The sequence below is a fragment of the Mauremys mutica genome, chromosome 5, assembly GCF_020497125.1.
Source record: "Mauremys mutica isolate MM-2020 ecotype Southern chromosome 5, ASM2049712v1, whole genome shotgun sequence".
NCBI lineage: Eukaryota > Metazoa > Chordata > Testudines > Geoemydidae > Mauremys > Mauremys mutica.
Window position 1 is genome coordinate 17,276,232 of NC_059076.1, and position 27,322 is coordinate 17,303,553.

Here is a 27,322-nt window from a genome sequence, read left to right on the forward strand (position 1 = left end):
TTTATTTTTTTTTAATATCGTCTTGGGTTTCTTTTAAGCCCTTTTTGGTCAAATGTGCATTTTTGAAGTGATCACTGATAAGGACTCCATCACCCACCGGATGGGAGGGCACACCCTATGGTACAAGCAGCTCTAACTCATAACATCTACTATAAAGTGTGTTGTGGAACCTAGGCTGAAAGTATGCATCTCTCTTTCAACGTTTAGAGGAAAGCTGGAGATAATCAGAAGCTAGATGTTATCCATTCACTTCACAAGGAAAAGGACAACGTACTTTGCTTAACCAGTAAATCAGCAATATGGTTGCCGGATCTCTTAGTCACACCACAAACTACCACAAGCAGTGGTTCCTTCATCCCTGACAATACCACAGCTGCTGCTTTATAAATGAATGATACTTACAATTGGGGCGTTTTGTAAGCCGGTTATGCAGAACACCTGACCCATCTACTTACCTGTTTCTTGCTCATTTCTTGCACTCCAGTTTTATGGTCCAAACTCCCCCTCCTCCTCCTGCACAACTTCAAATGAAGTCAGAATTTGAAGCTTACCTGCTCTTTGTCAGGTTTGTCAGAGATGTCGTTCAGACTGGTGGAAGTCAGGTTCCTATGAGTCATGGCTGGACTGCCTGTAAGGACAAGGTCAATACCAGTTAAGGCATCAGTTACAACCCAGCAAAAAGGACACAGAGGGCCTGGCTATAGCACTACCTTCCAAAGGGCTGCATAAGAAGGGCAGGGTAATGGGCCAAACTGGAAAAATTGTAGAGCCGGATACAGGGTGCTTTATGGAGTTCAAAGTTGCAAAGAGGATAGAAGGAAACCAAAGATTCATAGTATCTGGTCCACAAAATTCCCACACTAAGGGCTTGTCTACACTACCGCGTGGGGTCGATCTAAGATATGCAACTTCAGCTACGTGAATAGCGTAGCTGAAGTCAACGTACTTAGATCGACTTACCGCAGTGTCTTCATTACGGTAAGTTGACAGCTGACGCTCTCCCGTCGACTCCGCTTGCGCTCCTTCTTCTGGTGGAGTACCGGAGTCGACGGGAGACCGCTCAGCGGTCGATTTATCATGTCTATACTAGACGCAATAAATCAAACCCGCTGGATCGATCGCTGCCTGCCATTCCAGCGGGTAGCGTAGACAAGCGCTCAGTATGAAACAGAAATAAAATAAAGTTTAAGGCACTTCCAAAAAACAGTTTGAGCGCTGCTCCTGGACATGTTTGACAGGTAACCCTTCCTACACTAGTCCCCCCAGCTAAGAGAATAGGAAGCTTTCTAAGTAAGCTGACCAAACAGCTGGTTTAATCAACACTGCATACTGGGAGCTTGTCTATAGTATCAGCTGATGCTGTTTGGAAGAAATTACTTTTCTTCCAATTACCTTGGTAACTGACCCTCCCTGTCAACCATAGGCTAATTCTGAGACTGCTGAACAGAAGAGACAAAACTATCTGCACATCAACTTGGTGTAAAACACCGTAATCAATAGGATAGCGGACTGAAGTTACCCAGAAGACAGAGGCCAATAGTTTAAATAGGTGGACTTAACCTTTCTTTCAAAGAAGCGATTGACAAGATACACGCTGCTTAGCCTTAAAATGTCAGTAAAGTAACCTAACAGGCCTCAAGGCAGCAAATCCAGATAGTAATTGTCCGCAAACTTATGGACAATTATTCCAGTTGAACCTTATGTTTTCAGACACTGCAGCAGAGAGGAGGAAATAACTTGGAAAAATAAGCAGCAACCAAACCTTCACTCATTTCTAAAATTCTATTAGAACCCTTTAATTTTTTATTTTAAAAAACCCACAAAGGGACAGTCATAACCACAAGAAAAGGGGGGAAAAAAATCAAACAGCAGCCAAAGAGAGATACTGACGACAAATATAATACCCTGAATCTGAAAGGCATGTCAGTTTCTGAATATGCTCTTTTTATGGTTCTGAAATGCTAGGATACCTTCTCAGAGACTTCTGTTGGAACCAGAAGTTCTAACATACAGCAAGAGAGGCTGTTAACCCAAATTTTTCTAATCATGACCAGAAGTGGAGATATAGAAAAATCTCAAAGAGAGTTGCTGTGAGATTTCCCAACCAAGTTTTCAGACTCTAGGTTGGGATATGTCTCAAAATAAGCCTCTTAATTTATGGAGGTTTGTTCAAACTATAATCCAGAGGCCAGAAGAGATCAGTACCGAGCAGCTCCCACTGTTCTCACTGGAAGCTGAGAACTCTGAAAACCTGGTTACTCCATTCAGGTGCACAACTAGGAACTGAGCTCTTTTGAAAATCTACTTCTAATGTTACGATGTTCAGCCACCTTTGCACTGCTGGAGATACACTCAGGTGCCAAGACTGGTAAGCCACTGGCACCTTTTGTTAAGGCAAAAACACTGCTCTCAAGCCCCCCTTTCTGATAAGGAATTCAATTAAAAACTTCTGGGGCACAAGTGATATTATGGCATCAATTTGTATTATCTTCCAATAAGCATATATCCTCTGTGACACTCAATTGGTGCAAGTTAAAAAACAAAATCCAGGGTCCTAGAACATGTCTACTTATCCAGCATGGGGACCAGCAGATTGATGAAATTTGGGAAGACCAGAATAGCAATTTCAATGACTTTCAGTAGGGATTTCCTAGAGGTTCTATAAGAGGGTCTCCAGCGCTTAGGGAAGTTCCAATTTACTTTCCTTTTTATCTCCATTGTTAACCTTACGTGTGTATGCAGTATATACCTCCCCTTTTAAGATGAGGCTATCGATACATATTGAGACAACTTTCAAGTAATCAAAAGGGTTTGGACTCACTGCGAGGAAAGTAAATGGACAGACTCAAGATACTCTTTTCCTGATCCAGTTTTAATTATAATATTCACATGGTTCATTATTACTTTGAACAAGAATGGCTAAAAACACAGTAATAAGCAGCTGAGCTTGGATAGATGCTATGAAAGGAGACCCACAAACTCCCTCCCATCATCCAAGCCAACTCCATGCAAAATTTTCCCAGAGTACCAGGTGGGAAATTACATACTTGAGACCAGTTACGTGCAGCCTCAAATGTTCCCTAGTTTAACTTTCAGTATGCCAACCTGAGTGGTGCCCCTAAAGTTTCAGTAAAGTATTTGATTTGTGCTTTGTGTATGTGTCACGCATGATAAAAAAATCACCGGGGGAAAAGACATCAAATTTGCCTGATGGCATATCTGCATCTATTCAACAATATACACCTTGCTTTGTGTTTCTGAAAACAATCTGCCTCATTTTGAAAAGAATGTAAAGAAATATTTGCCACAGAGCATAGAGGAAATGGAGAAGCAAAATAAGGCTCGATTCTTTGAATCCTGTCGTGCATTATGAAAACCCAGTGTTTTTTCTTCTTGCGTTTAGTTAATTCATTAGTTTTTAAAAGTTACAGACAGGCTGCGAATTCTGGGAATTATGTTTTACACAAGTAAAAGTACATAATGTACATATAGGTTAAAAAGAAAAACTGGAACTGAGTGGAGAAGCATGGAGGGGAGTTTTGCAAATCTGAAATCAAATAAAGAAATGGGAAGGCTTTTTTTTTTGGTAACTACAGAACTTGTTCAAACCAATAATTGGTATCATGCAGCTGGGTGAATTGAAGCAAAAGGTTCCTATCGAGGGTCCTTTCCTATTAAATGAGAGATGAAACAGACAATATTGACTACAGCTGAGCTCAACAGCTTTGAAGAAGTTCACATACCTTCAAAGATGGGAATGCTCATGGGTAGGGTACATAATTGCTGTATCCCGAATCTACCACCTACCCATCGCCATTGGGCTGGGTAGTCTGGGCTGCTTGTTGGATGCAGCAGCAGACAGAGATGTTGGGATTGATTTCTCATTGTCCAAGGAGCTTTTCTTCTTGTCATATGATCTCCAAATCTTGGCAGTGTCTGCAGTCATGTCATATGGTCATTGAGAGGCCACTGCATGAGTGGCTTCAAGTTTAAAAAACAAAAACAAAAAAGAAAAACTTTGGGGAGGAAAAAACCTAAAAACTTGCCAATTGCTTTATTTAAAACAGCTTGTTTTAAACACATCTGAGAGTATTCAGAAGAGTTTTGGAGGCGCCTTATGCTGTGCTGCTATGGGGAAGGCCATTTGCTGAAGGTGTAATTCCATTTTCTGTTGGCTGCACTGGCAAAAAAAGATGGTCCTGTTGATGAACTAACATCTGGATTTCTAGCGCCAAATCTCGACTTGGCCACACATGGACCGAGTCAGGCAATTTCCAGCTACTCACCAGCAGATACCTGTCCACATCACAAAATTTGGTGGGATCTTTCTTATGAGCTGCCCAAGACTGAACTAACATGCCCGGAATGCTGTATTTAGGTTAATAGACTCAGATTATATGGCAAGAAGACACCACTGTGATCACCCAGGCTGACCTCCTGTAAAACACAGGCCACAGAATTTCCTTGAATTAATTCCTGTTTGAACCTGAGCAGATCTTTCAGGAAAACATCCAGTCTTGATTTACGATTGAAGTACATTGGTAGAAAACTGTTAATCCAATGGGACAAGTGAAATCCAGAGCAGAGGGGCTCTTCAAAAAAAACCCTGCCCTTCCAGCTACCGCTCATATTGCTAGTGAGGGGCCTTCAAACGTGGGGAGACAACAGCAGCATCACAGTAACTGCACTATGGTTCCTTCAACTGAAACTTTCAAAGAGGGCTCTGTGATCCCAGTCTTAGGGGCCAAAGTCCCACTGAATTCAGCGGGGAAGGAAGTGACCCCTAAAGAAAAGGCCATATTCTGTACCACCTTCTGTTTTTGAGATGCAGAGCTGTACACATCTCAGCTGTAACTATGGCATCGCTACTTGCGATGCTATAATGACTTACTTTAGCCAGAAACTAAGTCCAGACATTCTACTAACCGCTGTGAAAAATAAATAGGTTTAACCTTGGCATTTTTGTTTCAGGCAGAAAGGCTTTCGCCTTCCAACAAAATAAAATGCAGGTACTTCAATCTTTAGTTGGCTAACCTCAGTGTTAAAGACCAGCCAACAGTCACAGCTGGAAAACAAGGGACCAATAAAACAACCATTTCCTCTAAAACTCAAGTATGAACACTTGTTTTTAATGTTTAAGGCTGTACGTTTATCTGCATTTTATGTTTATGTATCCTTTTTTACAGAGACTGAATGCCTGATCCTGCTAGCACATCACTCTGCATTTTATAACACAGCAGCTAGTGCACTTTGCATGCACAGTTGCTGATTTCACAGGATGCACGGCTCCCAACACCTTCACACTCATTCCCATCCCAACCCACTGGATGTCAGGGGGAAGTTTTAACCTTAATTCCCTACATTTTCAAAACACTGCTGGGGAGTAAAGCTACACAAGTCCTCTCTCTTTACTTTCAGTAACAGCCATGTGGCTAAATCACCAGCTACTTTTGGAAATTTAGGAGCAACAGGTGCTGGAAATACTAAGTGCACAAGAAACCGGACTCCTGAATTCAGACTCTCACTGACAATTGACCCTAAAGGAGCATGAAAATAGTTTGAACAGATAGCCACAAATAGGTTCTTAGATCTTGAATCTTTATTTAAAGGAACACTGTATGGAGGGCAAGTGTCCTCTTCAGGTTAACTCCTCATGTCTCTCTTTTTTCAAGAGAGTCACAATTCCTTGACTTTCTTCATAGATAAGACGACTTGAGTGCAGGAGGTAAAGGGCAACATTCAGCCCCGATATACGCAGTTATCACTCCTAATTATCCTGGGTCTTTAATGATGAAACACACCACCTGTCAAATTCAGGCCTATTTTTTCTATCTTCACTTGGCACAACAAGCTACAAAGTCTTCACTCACGGTTCTGTTCACCCTTAGATCTGCGTATCAGAGCCTAAGGAAGTGCCTGTATCTGATGGGAAGCGGTGAGCTTCTCACAATCCTGACTGAATATAGCTGCCAGGTACAGATGACGCACATCTTCAGCTCCTTTTGGCTCCAACACCTTGAGTTTGCAACACTTTGCAAGTTTCACGTCCACACACCACAGTCTTCCAAGACATTTTATAAGCATTGGTGTCAAACTCTGGGACAAGGTCTTCAGTTCAGGCCAGGCTCAAATGAGCACTCTCTGCACTGGCCTCTCCAGAGCATGGATGGGAAGCCGCAAGCATTGTATCTATACCAGTTGAGCTGACCCTATGAACTCCATCCCAGCATGCACTGCCCTATTTTTAGAAGTTACCCAAAAGCCTCTCAATACAAGACGACTGCTGGGCAATGTGGCATGGGTGCTTCAGGACTCCCAGAACAGTATAACAGATGCAGCATGTATGGACCTGACCACATTTCTCTGTCAAAAAAAACAGTGTTGCTGCATAGACTGTCACAAAGACAAGCAAGACAACCCACCATTTCATGCAATCAGCGCCACTGCAACTGCTGCTTGTGTGAATGTAACAATATCCCCACCGTGGCAGGCTCACTGCATTAGAGACTGCCATGGAGAGGTTATGGGGTGTCACCCAGGGAACCAGCAAAGGGCCAGGCTGACCCAAAAAGTGAGCAGGGCCATGGTGACATGACCCTGGTCATTAGGGCAATGTGTGGATTCAGCGTCTCCCCTCCTCCACTGGCCAAGCTGCTGTAAAATCCCCAGCGGAAGCCGAAGTCGCCCTTCCCCAGAGGAACCCCTAAGAGGAAGCTGCAGTAGGGACTCCAATCTCCCATCCACCGACACTTAAGAATAAGCAAGACTTGCTGGTTCAGGGAGCTGCAGTTTCTAGTTTGCACCTCCCGACTCCAACTGAGGTGACCCTGACCTCAAGTCACCAAAGATCTTTAAGCCGAACTTTGCTTATCCTTGAGCTAAGATCCCATTTCCTACAGGCTGTTTTTCCAGTACTGGCAGGAGTTGTATCTAGGAAATTTTCCACAGGCTCACAAGAAAAGAGAGCGCGTTTCCTTGTGGGAAAAACAAAACAGTAAGATACGAATGGTGTCACTTGCTACAAGACAGAAAAATGCATACTGAAGAGAGGAAAGGACTAGTGGCGAACCGTGGAGGGGAAGAGAAGAATAAATATGATTTCTAAGACAAGCAAGCAAAAAACTAGAAGCACTTAAATGGCCTTTTGTTAAAAAAGTGTGCAACTAAAAAACGGTCCCACTTAACATGCAGACATCAACAGCTGGAGAAATACAAACTTGAGTAGACTCTGTTAGTAGCATGTGGCATCCTTGCTAAACAACGTTGCCACAAAAGCAGGGATGGCCAGAGGCAGTTTTTACGAAACTAGTTAGTCCCAGTTGAAGGCATTTTTTAAAAACTGTTTCATTACACACACCCCATTACATTTAGTTTTAGTTACATATTCAAATTGTGGTTACATAAGGCAGTAGATTCATCGATTTTATTTGTACAACCCTAAATTAAAGTACAACTGCAGTGGGTGTACTGCTAATGTATGTAATTATTATACCGAACATCAGAATGTCTGCATATATTTGGTTCGGTATTTTCCTCAAAGAAGGTATACATGTCATGACTCATTTCCGTTTTCAAGATAACATAAAAGTCAAAAACATCTGGTTATACGAACATGACAGTAATGCAGAGGGGTAGGCTTGAAGCACTAAGCAATCAGAAGCAGGCAGAGTTGCAGACTGCCAGTCCAGGTCCACTTGGCTACGCAGTATTCTGTAGCAGAAGACCAACTTTGAAGCAGTGGATAGAACGAGCCTATTCCTCAGTTTTGAATGGATGTATCCAAAGTTTGAAAAGATTCATTCCGTGCTTGTTGAACATGGATGCCACCCGTTCCTCTCCCCCTCGCCCCAGTTTCCCAGTTTAAACCAGATGTAAGCCGGTATTTACCACCACCTTGTCCTAAACTAGTTTTTCCTGGGAAATTGCCAACACTGCACAAAAGTTCCATGGTTTTGTGTCAAACAAAAAGAAATTGAGCCCTAGAAATTTCTTTAAATGACCACGTGCCAGACCTGAACTAACACAATGTTATTCATACCCAGTGGTGTCCTGCTACTGAAATAAATACAATATAGAGGCAATGTGCTAGAAGCTCTAGCAACACTGTCTCAGTAGAGAGAAAGAACAGAAAATAGAGTGTGGGGGTGGGGGTTGTTAACCTTCAGGAGCCCAGCTAATACGCTGCTCAGATGCAAATAAAGAGGAGTCTGGGAGCAGAGGAACAAGAAACCATGCTAGGTCAATCCTCAGAAGCTCACTCTTCTATACAATTAGATGGAGGAAAGAATTTCTGCATTAGAGTCCTAATTCAGCAAAGCACTGAAGAACATGCTTATCCTTAAAGTACGTGCCGCATATGCTTAAGCGCTCTGCTAAATAGGAATAATTTCCTGAATATGGGCCAAGCCACCTCACCATATCTGTGATATCAGTAATGTTACCTCTTGAGTTTATACCATCAGGTGCTAGCACAAAAAATAAACCACTCAAAACCTCTTCAACTTGACATTTCTTTCTACTAATACACTGTATAATTATCTTTTATTGTTCTGGCAACTTAACGTTCACAATTCAAACATTTGACGATTATTAAAAACAACTATGGCTTTGTAAAGGCCCCATTCTATCATCATTGTATTGACGGTACCTTGCTCTGAAAACAAACAGCTCCACTGAAATCAGCAAGACGACATGAGGAGCAGTGGTAGGAACAGGCCCTGAACAAAGCTCAACTCATCACTGAGTTTTGCCAGCTTTGTGATATATGGAAACCTGCATAGATGCATATTTCATTTGTAGGGAACCAAAATTCAACTTTGCATTTGTAATACATTGTACAACTGGCAAACCTTGTTAAAAACTTTCTTAATAATATCAGATATTTAAATATATAAACAACAGGTAACTTGCTAAATCTAATTGTTTAGTAATAGCCGCTTTGAGGGATTGTTAATGAGATTATGGGGCCTTTCACCTGTAGTTTGACAATCTGACTTTGTTCCAGACTGGAAGCTGTTACCATGTGTTGGCTGTTTAGTGACCTAGTGAATGAGTTGATGGTCTTGGTCTGGTCCCTAGTAGGAAGGTGTCTCCATCAAAAAACCCACCACATTCATTGCCTCTCATTGATAATTTCACTGGCTGACTTAGAAGAGAGACAAGAGTCTGGCTGGGAATGGAACCTGAACTACCCTTTCAGCACTAGAACTTTGAGAAAAGAGCAGGAAACGCTGTTGGGGCATCCCAGGGTCACATGAACTGCTATTGCTGTATCTAGTCTATGCAGAGAGGATTTCCAATCTCTCTGGCTATTACTATGGTAGGGCACATTTAAGAATTTTAACTGCTGTGTTCCCCCTTTCTATGTTTCCCCAAACTAACCTATCCATGTGCAGTAGCTCTTCCCTCCTCCCCATGTCCCCAATCACTGACTTACTTAGCCATCCCACGCTGGGGCTGCGCTGCACTCGGATTTCATCATCCAACGTGCGGGTTGCTAGGCAGGGCACAGAACTCTCAAGTGGGCTGCGTGCTTTAGTGTTGAAAGCAGAAGACAGTGCAGGAGACAATGGCAGCAGCGAGGAGGAGGAGGAGGAAGAGAGCAAAGTTAAGTAATAAAAAAAACTGAAGGAAAAAAAGCTAAAGCAATTGCACGAGCAAGTTAGGAAAGACACTGTCCGAACATTCATGTTGTTAAACACACAAACCCACCTCTCCACACAGCAACATTGTTCTGGGAATAACTCTTGAGAGGGCATGAAAAACCCCCTTCCAGTTTCACTCTTCAGCACTTGGGCACCGTGTCTTGTAGGTTAATACTGGTCAAAAGTTAGACATCTAAATCCAAATTCATTTACCAAAATAGAAGTAGCCTGAATTACAGAGCAGCCCCAGCTCCCAGTGGAATCAATAGGAGCTGCAAGTGGCCAGCATCTTTGAAAAATTAATCAGTTCTCTTTAGGAGCCCAGCTTTGAAAATCTTGGCCGCTGCACATAGCCAGATATACACCAATTAGTGTTCTGTAAATGTACTCCATTTTGTGGCACTTTAAATAATGCTAATGACTAATTCTCCTGCTCTTTTCAAATATCACTTGAAAACATCTCTTTTCCTCCTGAATCTCTCCCCCTGTGCTGTTGTTTAACTCTGTTCCTGTATTATTCAACTCTACAGAGACTTGGGACACAGTGTGTATGAAAGACACTATACAAAATAAAGCTGTATTGTACTATACAGTAAAACATTTAAAAAGGAAAAAAAAGTGTTCCACTGTCAATATCCATCATTCTTTGTTGTATTCTTGAACACATTCTATAAGAAGCATTATAATAAACATGGTTATTTTAAACATTTCTACTTGCAAACTACTCATGTCAGCTCAGAGAAAACCAACCAACCAACCAACCCACCCAGCTTTCTCCTCCTGGCAACCCTCTACATAATGTGCACTAGGTATTTAAAAAAAAATACACACAATACACACAGTGCTTTTGTAACATGGCATTATGTATTAAGGACATGCGCGCGTCCACACACAATTTTCTATTGCCTTTTTTTCTGCTCATTTTGACTGATTTACTCATTTATCTGGCAAGCTGTCGGCTCGCATGGTGTCGGTGTTTCAAGATTCTAGCAAGAAGGAAAACTAGCCCTCTACTAATGGCTAAAATGTATAGTGCATTGCATTTTTCAGCTTCAAAAAACACCGATGAGCATTTACTAACTAATCCTCATATACCTGTGTAATGCAAGGTCAGTATTATCCTCATTTTACACATTGGCAAACTAAGGTTTGTGCCAGGGCACACAGTGAGTCAGTGTCAGAGTGGGGATTAAAAACTTGGGAATTCTTGTCTTCTAGTCCTGTGTGCAGCCCAATACATTAACTAGATGTTCAAAAGCCTCTAAAATTTCAGGCCTGGAATGCCTTGCCAGATAGCCAAAGACTGGCTGTGAAATCCAGTGCCTAGAACTATTCTTCCATCTTTCTTAATAATGCCATATTCAGTGACCAGAAAGGAAACCTTAAAATTAACATGATGAACACTCAAAGTCAACTTACAAAATGAGATGCAATAGTGCAGTCCTCTTCCTCATGCTGGAAACCAACATTTCGATTAAACATTTTTGAAGTTAGTGTTGAAATGATTGCAGATTTTATTAAAAGAAATGAAGGATGGTGCCTTTGAAAGAGCAACTTTTGGTAGCTCCAGCCAACAAGATCCAAGTGGAGATCTTTGCCTTGTATGCTTTTGATAACCATCTGCCGCTTGCTCAAGCAACAGAGTACTTGAAATAAATAGCCCATATTTACTCTCCTCCATCAAATGATTATGATTATTAGGAAATTATTATGATTTTCACAGCCTCTTTCATATCAGTGGATCCAATCAAAGCAAAATGATTTCTGGAGAAGTTCCTCTTGAAACAATGTTGGCTGGGCAAGACCAAGTCTCAACCCTAATTACACGTTTGTAAATAAAAACATTTATTGCATACCTTTGCCATCGAAGGATTTTAAACTTCAAAAGTGTTTTGGCTAATTTAATCATCACTATGTCTTTTGAAGAGAAGTAATTAAACAAATGAATTAGGAACAGAATGATTGTGCCAGCCCTTGTAATGAAGAGATGGTCATCCTGGGTGAGATTTTCAAAAGGCACATAGGGTAGCCAGCTGCTATTGAAAGTCTATGGAAGTTAGGAACCTAGCTCCTATTTGTGCCTTTGAAACTCTCCCCCTCTAACAATGCTGAATTTTACACACATTTCACAAATCTCCAAGTGATTTTAATGAAAGCGAATATGAAAATGGATTTTAAAAACACTGCAATGGTCTTTCCCAAACTATTTGTGCATCACATCAAATTGTAACAAACCCATAGTCTGCAATTCAAAGACATCGTGGTCACTAGGTGAGCTAGAACCCAAGTTCTTTGGATCCAAACATATAGGCCTCTACCACCTGAGCTGCAGATTATCCATGAGACATCAGCAATAGAAGCAAGAGCTCCTCTGTGGGCTAGCCAATACAGGGCAACCGCTGAACACACTGAGCGAGTTGCTTCTTAGGAGTCATCCCATGGAGACTTCATGACTGCGCATTATAAAGTGAGAGTACAACAACAACTAACTTAAGAGTTAAGAAATTATTAAACTTCTGTTTGTTCAAGTTTTCCTACTGTGTAATGTATACAGAACTTCCCAGATTCCTTCCCCACAAACAACATGAACAAAACCAAATAAGCCAAAGAGATATATAATAATCAGCCTAAACTTGTCAATGCTTGTAATATCACCAACTCCTTTGTTATAAAATGCAGGGTTTGCAGGACTGAGTCCCTCTTAGTTTTATTATATTACTGATTTTGCTACCTCAATCTGAATATAAACAAATAGTCCATTTCTCTGTTTATTGTCTAATAATTATTTCTATATTCCTTGTTTTTCTTGCTACCTTTGATAGCATACAGGTTAAAGTGTATCAATCCTAAACTGGCTCATGCTCTTGTTCTAAAAGAATAAAAAATAAGTTTTTTAAAAAGTCAACCCTTTCCCAGATAAAGCAAGTTACAGGAGGTTAATTTTCATACCATTTAAATGATTCAAAACAAAATTACTTGTAATTCCAGACATGTGACAATTAAAGGAGAATTACATTGCAGTTATTTAAATGACAAAATGCTCTTTAAACAAAAATAGGCAATAATCCTAAAAGAGGCTTTACCTTCAAGGTTTTTTTTGTGCTTTTTTTTTTAGGGGGGCGGGGAGGTTGTTGTTTTTAAACTGTTCTTCCTCCTTTTAGAATAGTAAGTGACCTAGTGCTAAGGAGGACGAGATAGAGAAGAAAGTGAAAAACTTCTAAGTTTTATTTTCCAAACCAAACAGCAAAAATGAAAATGGGTAACAGGTAAATTTTATTTTCAAAAATTATTTCCATTTAAAAAAAATATATTACTTTCATCCTGACAGTGTCCCATTAAATATATAACAGAGTTCAATTCTAGAGCTAGCAGCAATTAACAAAAATAGCCCATGACCCTGCAAACACTTACATGTGAGAGTAATTTTATGTATGGCCCATGGAGGACAATGGTGACTCACACATGTGTTTGCAAGATCAGGGCCACAGGCTAGTGATATGTAAAGATAACACAGAAGGGGAGCTGTAGCACAGTAGGAAGATCCTAAATCACTAGGATGCACCACAACTACTAATGTAGCCCTCACACTCAAGAAAATAAACACTGTATAAACGGCTGCTCTGTTCTAAGTATTTTACTTTAAAGATGTAGGTGTTGTGAATAGAGAGAACTATTTTAAAATGCAACTTACATGAATGAGCTTTTAATAACTTCCTAAATTAAAGTGTTTAAAGTGGGGAAGAAGTATTCAGGAACCTTGGTCAACTGTAAAGTATTACTACTTCACACAGAGTCGAAAACAGGGCCAGCTCTTAATGGAACCTCAGATAAATTCCTGTTGACTATCAAATGAAATATTCACAATCAAATCTCTCGCCTGCTTTACTGAAGGGGAGAGCCTTTGTGGACTGATGAACTGGATTATTTTTAGGCACAGATTTAGAAAAAAGCATCCCTATTCAGGAAAGCATTAATGCACGTGCATAAGTGCCTTCCCAAACAGGAAATGCTTATGTGCCTTTTCAAACTGAGGCCTCCGTGAAGATGCAAGAACACACCAAGGATACTGCAAAGCAAACATACAGCAGCCCTTCCCTAATCTGCACTAAAGGTTCAGTAGGTAAGGGTGCCCAGGCAAGATTGGAAACGTTTGTGAATTGACAACTCTTGGGGGTAGGGAAGAGCACCAGGACTGCCAACCAACTATAGCTGTTCTAACCCTTACGTCAGGCCCTTGCTGAGGGCTTGAGGAGAGTCCAGCAGCTCAGGTGGTACTTCTCCATCAGTCTGTGGGGACGCCGGCCCTGGCACAGAATCTCATTGGTGTGTGCTGCCCCAAAATTCCATTGCCATTGAGCACTTCCATTTTGTCTAAAGGGCAGGTTAGGCGAGGCGTGACCATACATTATAGAATCATTGTGAGCAACTGGGTCTCACCATGCACTGAGGCTGCCAGGTTGGCCTTCCTTGGGCAGCCATTTATTCTGAAAGGACTATTCCTTCCCTCTTTAAGTTACTGCAACATGCACGATTATAAATATTTACTAGATGTTTTCTATTTTTAGTTTATAAAGGTAACGTTTCCAAAAAAAGCTATTGGAAATCCAGTGGCAGATGGGCAATCCACATTTAAAAAAAAAAGAGCACAGTCATACAGTTAAAATATTGTTTAGTAATGAAATAGATTTTCAGGAACAATTTAATAAGACTGGATAACATGCTAAATCATGGGTTCCAAACACACATTTAAAAATCTTTATTGCACATTAAGTGCCAATAAGATATATATAAAATGTTGAGGTTTAACCGACATGTAGTATGGCATATATAATCTATTTATACCTCATTAAATGTGACTTCATGAATACTTTTTTACTGAACATACACATCATTGTATAAACACAGTCAAATTAATGGTAACTTTAAATTCAGTTTGGTAACTTAGTTTAAATTGTTTTAAGGGTGGACTGGAGGTTAGACGTTATCTGTTCTAATATTGCCAGAACACAGAGCAGCTGTTTAAATATCTTATCAGCCCATAAACCTATTACACAGAGAGGTGAGAAGTAGGCAAGGCACAAATCTCTTCTATGGAGGAACTATCACTGCCATTCTCATTATCCTCCTATACACAGTAGTAATAATTGTATCATTAAATTTATTAATCTTATTGCTGATTATTACTTTTAAACCAATCTTTGTACTTTTGAATAATTTAAGCACTGTATCCAGATGTACAGACACTCTTTTCTTAAACTATGTATTATATCATTTTAACATTAGCTTTAATAAAAAAATTAAATTTGTATGAAAGCTTCAAAACAATGCAAACAAAATTGAACTGTTGAAAGGAATCATCTACGTGGCAGAAATCACCATGGGCTGGTGGCACTTTTACTGTTGCACCTTATAGACTAACAGATGTATTGGAGCATGAGCTTTCGTGGGTGACTACCCACTTCGTCAGCTCCAATACGTCTGTTAGTCTATAAGGTGCCACAGGACTCTCTATTGCTTTTTACAGATCCAGACTAACACTGATACTTTTATTGTTATCAGGCATGATGACAATCAGCTATTGTCTTGTTCTCATTACATTTCGATAGGTTTAAAGGCCAAATTCTGCCTTCAGATGTAAATGTGGGTCACCCACTCAAATCCATGCAGTGATGTATATGCATGCAAAGGCAATGTTGGTTTTATCTTTTTTTTTAATTAAAGCATTGATAAATAATAATAATGATTATCCTTAGTTTTTATAACCCTTTTCAACCTTAGAGCTCAAAGCACTTTAAATAAAGTTTAATTTTTTTAACTTCAAATTCATAACACTTCATTAATTTATTCCCCACCACCACCCCCATGTATAGATGGGGAAACAGAGGCACTGAACAATTAACTCATTTGTCCAAGGTCACCCAGCAGATCAGAGACAGTGCCAGGAAGAGGACTAGGTCTCAAGTCCAGTTCAGTGGAGCCACTGGACCACAATGCTTCTTCCAACACTAAAAGAGAAATGAATGAAAAATCTAGCCATTATATTGGTGACCCAACTTGCAACTTGAGTAAGGGGTGTTTTTTAGGCTAAAAATTAATTTACAGAAAGATGAGGGTTATGTGCTTATCCCTCACTCACACAATTTCCAAAATATATCAGCGATGATTTTTAACCAGTTCTGACAAGAAACTCAGTTCTCTACAATACATAGAGGAAGACACCATGATTGCCTCAGGGGCTTACAAGCTATGAGAGATAGAGAAGACTGTTAAGATACATAATACACAACTGATCTGCTAAGGATTCCACTGCATAATGTTGCAGGGTTTTGAGGCTGATTTTTGTTTGGCTGGGTTCTCTGTTAAATGGTTGGAGATTTTGATGGTTCATCACCGAAGGGCTTAGCTGCGAAAGTGAAGGACTGAACGAAGAGCTGGCACAAAAGAGGAGGGAGACCATTCATGCATATGGGGCAGTGTTTTTTTTTTTTAAAAAAAAAGACAGAAAACCAAGTGTGGGAGAGGAATGCACATTCTATACAATGTACTTTTTCCCCTTTAGTGTCAATTAATCCCTTACCCGTTCTGAAGAGTCTTCAGTCCTAACCATGTCAAACAGTAATATCAGATCATCACAAGGGTTTCTGGCACTCCTGACACCACAGACAAACCTGTGGAATTCACGGACACTGGAGGCCAGAGACAAATACTAGGGCTGGATTATTTTTATTTGTAATTAATAAAAACATTTGTTTGATTACTACGTGAATTACTGTGTGCTTGGGACCTCTAAGTGCTACTGTAAGAGGTTACACTCTGAACAGTTATGCACATTAAGATAAGGGCAATCAAATCTCACTGGTTTCTGTGGGATCACAAAAGAATTAAGTACCCTTAACCAACTGTACATTATACAGGTGGTTAGGCGCATGACCAGCAGTTTATACATCTTTCTCTGAAGCATCAGGTATAGCACGACATTTCTGCTTGCAATATGGGCCTGATCCGAAGCCCACTGAAGTCGGCGTAAGTCCTTCCATTGACTTCAACAGCTTTTCGTCAGGCCCCATATTCTTTGGGATGAACCAACCATCTGATCTAACATGGCAAACCCTATCATTCTTTCCTCTATATTAAAGTTTAGCATGAGTATAATTTTCTGTATGGTGCTGTTGGAACCAAGTCCTCCTTTTTCACTCTACCAAAATCTCATGCAGACATTCTGAAAAAGTTCACACCCAAGACACTCCCTTGATTGATTCTTCTCCCCCCCTTATTTTCTCTGTCCGAATGCAGCTTTATTCAAGGCACTGGTATGCAATAAGTTTTTTTTATTATTGAAAGCAAGTATTTCTCTCTTGCTCTCTCTCACAAATACACACAAATAAGCCCCAAAAATAAAGGACAGTATGAAAGAGGTAGTGTTATTTAACAATAAAATATGACGGGGAGATGCTGGCATGCATTTGATGCAGAATGCAGAAAGCGGAGTGACTTCACTGCCATTAGTACGGTATTACCACCATCACCTCACTTTGACTTCCTGCTATTTTAAAACAGTAACTTGTAAATGTTCTTCATACGACACTTAAATAGTTTGCAAAATAGCAAACCATGCCAAAGCCTTCTCACTGGCTTAACATGTTATTCTTGCTTTTCTGGATACTATTTTCTAACTGGTCTGCTTTACAAAGTGCAAATCTCAACGCACTTTTAGCTATGGAGTTGCTACTTATGCATAAAGTATAAGTATAAACTATACACACACATACGTGCCTACAAACACACATATACAAATGCATATTTAAGGGACACCCCCCACATATCTGTTTATATACATATAGACACTTCCATAGGATGATTTCGTTTAAGATGAACAAAGCTTCATGGAAATCAGCTTTCACCACAGCTGTCATTATGTACTAAATGTCATTATGTACTAAAAACTGAGCTCGAACAAATGTCATTATGTACTAAAAACTGAGCTCGCTTTTACTATCTTCTATTCAGAGGCCTTACTTTAAAGGCCTACGTAAACCTTCGATAAGAAACTTTAATATGCATAAAAACATGGTCTATATTTATAAAAGATTACCCAACTAGCCTTTAGGGTCTCAGGCACTTTTCTCCCCTAAATCTTCTCATACTGTACACACTCGCTGATCTTTATCACCTCCCCAACATCATCTGAAAGTGTCACTGCAAGTATTACTCTGCGAGCCCCATGGAGTATTGTATTCTGCTATCAGATACCTAGCACTGTACCCTCTCGTATTCACCCAGTTAGTCCAGCGAAGATATGGACAGAGCAACATGCCACAGCAGCAGAGCCCATAACTGATGCATTATCAGAAGGGCCCACTACGCTACTTGCGTGTTAGAAAAAGCATGGTCATGAGATGGCAATGGAGTTAGTTTTTTGTGGGTTTCTTTCAAAGGGAAGGCTACAGCCAACTGGCCTCTGCATTACCATTATCAGGGTTGGTAAACATCCTACTTGCACTGGAGACGGTCTTCCCGATGTCAGCCAGAGAGCGTAGGTTGGATTTCTTGGTCTGGTGCCGGTGCTTCCTGAGCAGCGTGTAGGTGACCTTGTCCTTCATGTCTAGTTTCAACAGGCCCGTCTCAATTTGATTGTCAACAACCATCTCTGTTACAAAAAGAAATAAGGGAATGGAGAGGGGAGAAAAATCACAAAGTTATTTTAATTATTAGCCTGCTATCTTCAGCTAAGCGTCTGGTTTCTTGAGTTCACCCTACTTGTTCCGGGGCTTTCCCTCTTCTGCCAACATTTTTTTAATAACGTGATTTTTTTTTATGTTTAAAAGTAGGTTTCCCTTTTAAGAATTTCTTTTGAAACAAAACTTAAGTATGTTTGTCTTCCAAAAGTCACCAGCCCTGCCCAGGAGACCCCTAAAAGAAACACTGCTATCATACCAGTACAAGGCTACATCCCACAACCCTCACACTAGTAATTGCATTGACTTCAGAGGTAAGGACTGCTCTCTGCCGTCCAGAAAGGGAAAGAAGCTGCTACACGGAATGAAAAATGCTCATGGATACGTACTGTCATCAAGATGCTACAGCAACACCACAGGTGAAATTCTGTCTCCAACGCCTATTGACTTCAATAGGGCCAGTATTTCACTCCAGAGGTTTCCAGCTAAATGCAATTTAACAAGAACTATGGAGTAAAATTCCTGGGAATGACTGAACAATTAAACTATATCCCTACATTCACAGTAAATTAACATCAACTACACGAGGTAGAACTCACTCAATTCTATGATCCCTAAAGAGATTCTCTTATAAATATGAACTTGGGAAAGTCATCTAAAGGCAAATATTCCAGGATTTATGGGGTCTCAAGTCCAAGAGCATTTTCTTTTTCTTGCTCTTTACTAAGACTCTTCCTGCAACCCCCAACCACTGCCTCACTCAAATTATCTGCAGAAGGGAGCAGCACTGGAATTATCGCCTCTGCTGACTATCAGTATTGTTAGTTCAGGCAAAAATGTATTGTTTTAACACCTGCATGTTTCTGCCTTAACCGAGTCTCCATATAACTGCTTCCAGCCCCATTCCAAACCTTCCCCCTTCTCATCAACCCTCTCATTCCATCCCTATATCAGGGAAATCCTTATAAAAACAAAAGAGATAGACACGTTTACTCAGAATCTTAATTCCCGAAGTCATATTAAGTTACCGATTTTATTAATTCAGTCAATATTTTGGTTCCTGGAGGGAAGGTCTCAGCTCTTTCTTTTACTTGTGCTAATTTACTCCAATTTACCTGAGCGTGTTTGTGTTTACGTGCGTGTACATGTGTGCAGACAAAAGACATTTTGCAAAAAAGAGGCTTTGTGCAATTTTTCCAATTAAATAAATAGAATACAAACAGTAAAAATTAAACACCTGTGGAGAAGCTCAACGTTTCTTTGCCTGTCAATTTTATCTTTTTTTCCCCCCACTTGGCAAACTAACTCCTCCTCCCCACCTTCCATGTTCCTCATACAGTACAAAGCAACCAATTTGTGAGTTTTACTTTCTTGTTTGTCATCATCATTAATGAAGTCATCAGTGACTGAATAACTCCAGGAATGGAGCTGGCAGTTAACTAGTCGTCCCTCTGCTGTCTATCTGGCTTCTACAGCAGCAGAGCAAGAAATATGGTTACGTCAACGATAGGTATTAATTTTTTATTTAATTCGTCAGTGATAAGAGCACATATCTAAGGGGAAGAAAAAAATATTTAGGGCCACATTTTCAAAGCGGCCTCAACCAGCCCTCTAATTTGGGGTGATTAAAGTTTTGGGTCTCCAATTTTAGTGGCTGGCTTTGGGGTATTTTATCTCCAGTTTTTGCATACAAATTTCACGATAATTTATGAATCAAAGAGACTGTGCTTGGTGCCATAAGAGATACAGACGTAAAAGCAACTATTTAACCCAATTAGCCCTCAAAACTTGGGGTGATTCACAATTGTAAGCCTCATGTTAAAGGCAGCTTTTGTAAATCTGGCTCTTTAGAATATAAAGGAACCTGCCTCACCTGACCATGACTTTATACCAGGACACAGTTGGAGCCTAGCCTACGAGACAATATTTCACTGTTTTTATGTGGAAAACTTTCAAAAATTAATTATGCTATTTTAACTGAGTCTAAAACCAAGTTATTGTTTACTTTAACTGTGCTTCCACCAGAGATTACTCTAACTAGCTTGTTTTCTGTTTCTCTTTTAATGAGAATTCTCATACATCAGTGAGAATACAGTATTGACAACAGTCATCAGAGGTCATGCAATACTATAGCTCTTTTCATACAAAAAACCATCTCGCCGTTAGTTCTCAAAAGACAACATCAGCTCTGTGGAGCAAATCCCCTCACTTCCCTTCAGTCCCCTCCTTTGTAGGCACAGAGCACTCACACCCTGGGTCAAGTCCTATCCCCTTTTACCACCCTATTCTGAGAACTGGCCCATCAGATCAATTTTGGGTCTCGCCAGCTGTGTCAAAATTATGAGAAACAGTGATTGTGATGTCGCCTTTTCCTAACGGATGTGAACTTGAAAGTTGTATGTTTCTGATGCTACACGCGTATGCAGAGAAGGCTGCTGACTCGTTGTCTTAGTGCGCGTGAACATAGCCCTGTTTGAAACAGAACTACACCGACATGAACTAGAAACCGTTTAGTGCACGGCAGCGGGGTCTGTATGGGGCACAGGGCAACATGTTAAAGCACATTACATTTCACAACCCTGTAGTCCAGATTGGCGCACCACGTTGACAAGCCCTTAGCTATTTTGAGCATTCCAATCACCTGGGTATCTAAATGTGAAATACAACACAACGATAAGCATAACAATCAATGTGGAGGAGTCTCCTCATCCCTACCTATGCTCTGGTGCTACAACTTTATTTTCCTTCCTTCTCTCCTTCCCCTTCTTTTCCCATCCTACTTCAACCTCCTGCTTTCCTGTTATTGCTAGTAGGGTTGCTAAGGCTGGTTTTGCACTGGGGTCTCCACTGAAAAAGGATAGGCTCTCTCATTTTAACCTCTTCCAGGAAGGTGTTCCACCACCTAAGACCCACATCACAAAAGCTCTGCCTCTAGCTCTCAAAATGCCACTGCAGCATTTCTAATAGAACTGGTTGAAATTTTTCAAATATTGGCACCAAAACTAATGAAATGTTCATTTCCCCTTCTCCCCTCCACCTCCCAATTTTCCAATTAATTATAGAGCTGGGCACTTTTTTTCTTTTTTTTAAAACCTTTGAAATAAAATTAAAATTAAGCACAAGAAAAACATTCATGACACTTCTTCCTCTTCCTTCCAGTCAGCATGCCCTTCTCGTTTCCGTGTCCTTCATGAACAAAGCCGTCTTGGAGGATCATGGATGATGAGGTGGTTGCCAGTGTAGCCTTAGCCTGGTCCACAACTATTGAGGGCCATGAAGATTAAGATCAAGAGCTTAAATTGAACCCATAACTTAGGTAACACAGTACTCGAGGGGAGCACAGAGCATTGGTCAGGTGCACTCTTGGTGACTATCCTTGTTTCAGAATCAGATTGCCACAGCCTGTATCAATGCTTTTCTAACATCAAAGATGACAGCTCTATGTATAAACAAGTGCAATTTATTTTATTTTTTAATGGTTTAGTATTTGCAAGCTGTGGCTGGACAAATAATTGTATATCATCAGTGGCTCTTGTCCACTGTTCGGTATGTGCACACAAGTGACTTATAAATATACATTCTTCTTTGGGGAGCACAGATAGCTTGCTCAGTGCTCTGCACAACACAGAGGAAAACAGTTCCTGCCCCAAGAAGCTTACAATCTATGATCGTGATCCTGCAGAAACGTACACATGCTTGACTTTATGCAGTGAGTAATCCCACTGAAGTCAATAGAGAAAAGAAGCATTGAGCTGTTCTAATGTTAACAGGGAAAATACATTGAAGTCAATGGGTCTTTGCATGACTGGAGTCTAAGATAACACTTGACATTTGAAATTCCTCCCACACAGCACCTAGTGTCAATCAAAATACAGTTGACACCTTCTTGCATGAGTTAATTAAAATTAAATTGCTAAGAGGGTCTATATGGCTTAGGGAAGTAGCATTGCCACACAGAGCGTGAATCCAGTCAGGACAGTAGCAAGTAAAAGCGGATACCAACTGATGATTATTTGGTGGCCTATAGTCTGGCGATCCCAGTCCAGTTGCCAGGTGAACTTAGAATAAGGGGTGCTCCTTAATTTAAAGGGCATTCCTCATTTGATGTCTAATGTCCCGCATCAAGTCGATATAGTACTTGCTTTGGCTCCATTTTCAGCAATAATCATACATACCCACATATACCCGTTATTCCTGCCATTTTTCAGATGGGTCTTTTCTACACAGAGGAAAAGCCTGGACTAGCTAATGCAGAAGTGGATTAACCTTAAACCACAGAAGGGCGCCCCTAGTGCCGAATAAGAGAGTCCACAGAGGGAGCTAGTACGGAATACCTATTGCTCTTTAAATTCATACCCTAGCTATTTTGGACTAACTTCCCCCTTGTAGACAAGCCCAGTTTCTTTGGGGTGGAGGGGTGCACACTCAAAGTTTTCGGGAGAAATCTTTACAGTTGTTTCAAGTTACAGGAGGCAGTTTGGGTTTGAAGATGACTCAGGGAAATGGTTTGTGATTTTAACTGGGATTCCTGTAAGAACAAAGGTATGGAAACAAAAGTGAATTTCCGGGTGATAAGGGATTGGGCTAAGGAATTTCCCTCAGTCAAGAAGAGGTAATAAGCACATGCTTTTAACTAAAAGTAAATCCAGAGTACATGGAAGTTAAAAATTCATATTAAAGCAATCTAGCACAGAATTTAGCCCTGGCTTAGAGCTCAGGCAGAAGAGGAGGCTGGGGAAATTTACGGATGTTGCCAGTTACATCTTTTTAGATAAAATTATGCTGCCATTTATTTTTTGTTTTATAGGAAGGAGTTGGGGAACATGCTTTTTAGACAGACTTAGGTTTGTGACTCAAACCAGTGACCTATCACTCACGGGTATCCCCCTGCCCAACAATGAGAAAAAGGAATCTTAGAGAATCCACAGAGCAGAGGAGAGCTCGTAAGTCCTCAAGCAAGTACCACCACTATCAGCAAATAGGTAAAACTGAACCACTAAAACTATGCTCGGTTCTGCTGTTACAAAGTGAGATCCAATCTATGAATTCTTTAATGCCACGTAAAGCAAAAAGCCCCTGGTGAGGGTTTAACTAACACAGACTGTAACTGCCACGCTCTTGTAGCTGGTATTAGTGACGTGCTTGAATATCACCTTGGATGTGGAAACTGTATTTCTCTGTTATTCTGTTACACCGTGAATTAATAATAAACAGAAAGAGGAATATCAATTCACAGGGTAATTTATTATAAAAGGAATTCAGTTTCACTCATTAAATGTGTCTATAGTTTTTCCCTTAAACAAGTAGAGGGTAAATATTCTCAAAATATTAAACTTCAGTGTTGCCAGCTAATGAGATTTGCTGTTTTTCTTCGAGCCTCGGCTCCTGCAGCCATGTCATTAAGGGAGAGATTTAAAAATCTACTCATGGTTACAGAGAAAGTCTTGGAAATGTGAACCCTACAGGCTCGAAAAAGGTGGAAGAAAATAAAAATAACCTAAGATTCCTTATTTTTTAAAAATCTCATTTTTAAAATCAATCCCATATTTTGAGGACAAACTCATGCTTAGCCCTGGAACAACTCTACCCTGAAGTCGCTATAGTAGTTTTAGAGGCAAGTAGAGTGAGTTCCTCAGAGGAACTGTGGAATGTAGCGCTCAGCATTAGCCTAATTCTGTAGTCAATGGTACTATTACCAGTGAGTTCACTGGGAGAAGAGATAGACCAACACTGAGCGCTTTTGCAAAGCCCAACACGCAAGGTCTGACAGCAGTGGAATGTGGATCCCCCTTCATGCACAGAACAGTGTCAACACAGATAGCAGTGATGCAAACTACCCCACATTGCTCTAATGTGCCTGAACCCTGATTGGGAGCAATCACCTCTAGGAGCAAGAGAAGAAGTCACTCTCCATTCTCAACCACTGCTCCACTTCTCAGGTGAGATGGCCAACAGAAGTGCTAGTTCATGGCAAATGTAACAGTGGTTCCTATGACATGGACATCTATTCACTCGGAGCTGGACTGAAAGCACCAATCGTTTTGCATAGGCTACTGAAGAGCCATTGAATGGCAATAGCTTTCAATCACAATCAAGCAGGGCTGTATGCTACAGGTGAAGGACTTTGTATCTTCCAAGCCACCTAGTTCAAGCTACTCCTGTCATTCCAGATAGCCTGGGACACGGGTTGGCTTGGAAGCCAAAAAGCTCATTCCTTCACTTTCACTGATGGCCATTATTCAGGCTCTGAGGAAGAGAGCATTGGGGGTGGTGAGGGGGAGAATTATTGAAAGAGCCTCCATGGAAGCTTACTTACCCACTACCTGAGGGAGAGAAGTGGCCTCCAAATCCAACAGGATGGATCCTTTCTCTATACACGTCCTCAGTTCGAACAAGCTGTGCAGGGACAACGTCGCGACGTGAGGCTTGCTCCATCTCTCTCCGCCCTGTTCCACTTTCTCTTCAAACTTTATCCACCTATGGAAGGGCAGAGCAGCAAGAATACGTTAAAAATGTTTCCTCTGGCATTTCTGAAAGTGGCAAAAACAGGGTGTTGCCAGGTTTAAACGTACATGAGGTCATGGACACGTCACTCTAAATTAAGACAAAGAAAATGAAACAACTATACCAATGCCACCCACTATTTGAACAGGCCAAAGGTTTGCAAGTTAGCCACCTAATCCATAGTGGGCCACCTATATAAAAGTGACTTGATTTTCAGAGGTGCTGAGTCCCCAAAGTCCCCAAAGGACAATGGATTATCAACACCTCTGGAAATAAGATCACTTTCATTTAGGTGCCTAAAACACTTAAGTTTGAAAATGTTGGCCATGGTTTTTAAAGGTACCAGGTAAGCTGAGACAAGCAGAAAAGTAAAATGACTGAAATATATCGAGAGAGAGAAATTACGAAATGGATCTTCATTCATTCACAGATTTTTATTTTTCTTACACTTGGTCACACTTTGAACATAAGAGGGGAATAGCTAATTAAATAAATAAATACCACCCAGATCTTTTTATCCATAGACATCAAAACACTGTACAAAGGAGGAAACTGAGGCACAAAGAGGTGAAGTGATGTGTCCAAGGTTACACAGGAGCCCTGTTGGCAGAATTGGGATTAACACCCAGGTCTCTTAATTCCTGGTTTGGAGTCAGTCCATTGAGTCAAGAAACACAGAACCTCCGCTTTACATTCTCTCTGGCACATTATTGCTCACTATTTAGTATGTTAAAGACAACCATGTACAGTCAATTTTAAACTTATAAATAAAGAAGACAGTTCTTTGCCAAAAAACTCACTAGCTCGCCTGAAACATCCAAAATCAAAATGGGGGGGGGGGGAAATCAGCTTTCATGAAGCCTTTCTTAATTGAAGAAAAAAAAGTTATCAGTTTTCTACATTCTGTATCTAGTTGTTTAATGATTCAATGGCATTTTCCTGGGGAAAAAAAAACAAACCTGCAAGCTCATCTCTCTAGTACAAGATTAGAGCAAAGGTTAAATACCATTCCATGTAAAACATTATTTACACACCTAAAACCATGTCATCAGGTTAAAACATAAAAGTATCAGGCCTAAACCTTCAAAAGCAAAGAAACTGAAATATCTTCAATTCTCACTATTGTGCCTAAAAGCAGCAAAGAGTCCTGTGGCACCTTATAGACTAACAGATGTATTGGAGCATGAGCTTTCGTGGGTGAATACCCACTTCGTCGGATGCATGACTAATACGGCTACCCCTCTGATATTGTGCCTAAGTATAGCAGATCATACAGAAGGAGTGTGACCTGCAGGCCAATACTTAATGCAGCCAACAGCTAGGTGGGTTCTTTCCTTCTCATACAACACAGGTAACAAAAGTTTTGCAAGTCAAATTCTGCCCTCAATAACCCCTGCCTAACCACTGAGGCGGTCAATTGGTTTGCACAGGTGTGACTTATTGGAACTTAGTAAACAATTCCAAGGAGGTATAAGGAGGGACAAATTCAGCTTTATTCCTTAGTCATGTTAACTACTACAGTGCTAGCAAAAGAAAGGGAAACCCATAAAAACTAATTTATTTCGCTACAAAAAGCGGATGTGACTGATATTCATGCATCCCTGTGTGGAAGGAAGACGTATTTTTACATAAATCGATTTTCAGAGTATAAACATGCTTAATTTAAGCCATTCCTGGGTATTATTTTAACAGATTTTGAAAATAAACATTTTGAGACTTTTAAAAAGCTTCTTTTTACCCAAACAAAATGTTGTGACTTTTGTCTGAAAGTACCCAAGGAGGCTGGGATTTCCCGATTTACTGAATTTTACCCTGCATGAACATAAAGCCCGCAAATTAAAGAGACCTTGATATTTTTGTTGAAGGTGTAAAATTCACAATAAAGCACTTTCCCATGTTTGATTTGGATTTGGTTTTTATTTGTTTTTTTCCATATAATCTGCAATATTTAGCTTTGATAAAGTAAGCTTTAACTTATTTTTATAAGTGTTTGAACTGTTAACTGCTATATTTAGTGCACTCCTAAAGCTCTACTGAAAAGATTTTCCTGCAAATTCTGTTTCACAAACCAAACATTCTCCTAGGTGGAGACTTCCTGCAGTTCAAGCCAAGTCACACAGAAATCAATGGGAGCTTGTGCCTACGTGCTTTTGAAAATCCCAGTAAGGCCTATCTGCCTATCTGCATCTGTAGGTACCTAAATATCTATAAACACCTGGTTCCCAGTCACTTCATTCTTAAATTCCCTTTGAATTCTTGAACGTCTACCACCTAATCTGGAAATTTATTTAGTTTAGCAATCTGTTCCAATTTCTCCTCTTTTGACACTTCAATCTCTGACAATGCCTTTTCTTTGATACCTGAGAACAGAGTAGGTTCAAGATAGGATGTTGTGTGTGATACCTAGGGCCGGTACAACCATTTAGGCAACCTAGGCGGTCGCCTAGGGCGCTGGCATTTCGGGGGTGCCATTTTCTTCGGTAGCAACCATGGCGGCCG

The 27,322-nt window shown here is 40.4% G+C and overlaps 1 protein-coding gene across 5 annotated transcripts in view; it reads right to left on the reverse strand.

Moving 5' to 3' along the window:
• SLC4A4 (solute carrier family 4 member 4) overlaps positions 1–27,322 on the reverse strand; it is a 303,735-nt gene that overhangs the window by 106,770 nt on the left and 169,643 nt on the right. For 2 of the 5 annotated variants that reach the window (XM_045019895.1, XM_045019898.1), the window contains 3 exons: positions 24,636–24,796; positions 18,139–18,291; positions 552–628 (listed from right to left, as the gene is read on the reverse strand). In XM_045019895.1, the coding sequence (XP_044875830.1) occupies positions 552–628; positions 18,139–18,291; positions 24,636–24,796 (391 nt within the window). Of the gene's footprint in view, positions 1–551; positions 629–9,436; positions 9,533–18,111; positions 18,292–24,635; positions 24,797–27,322 lie in introns of all 5 variants that reach the window. The other 3 variants (XM_045019894.1, XM_045019896.1, XM_045019893.1) reach the window with 2 other exon arrangements.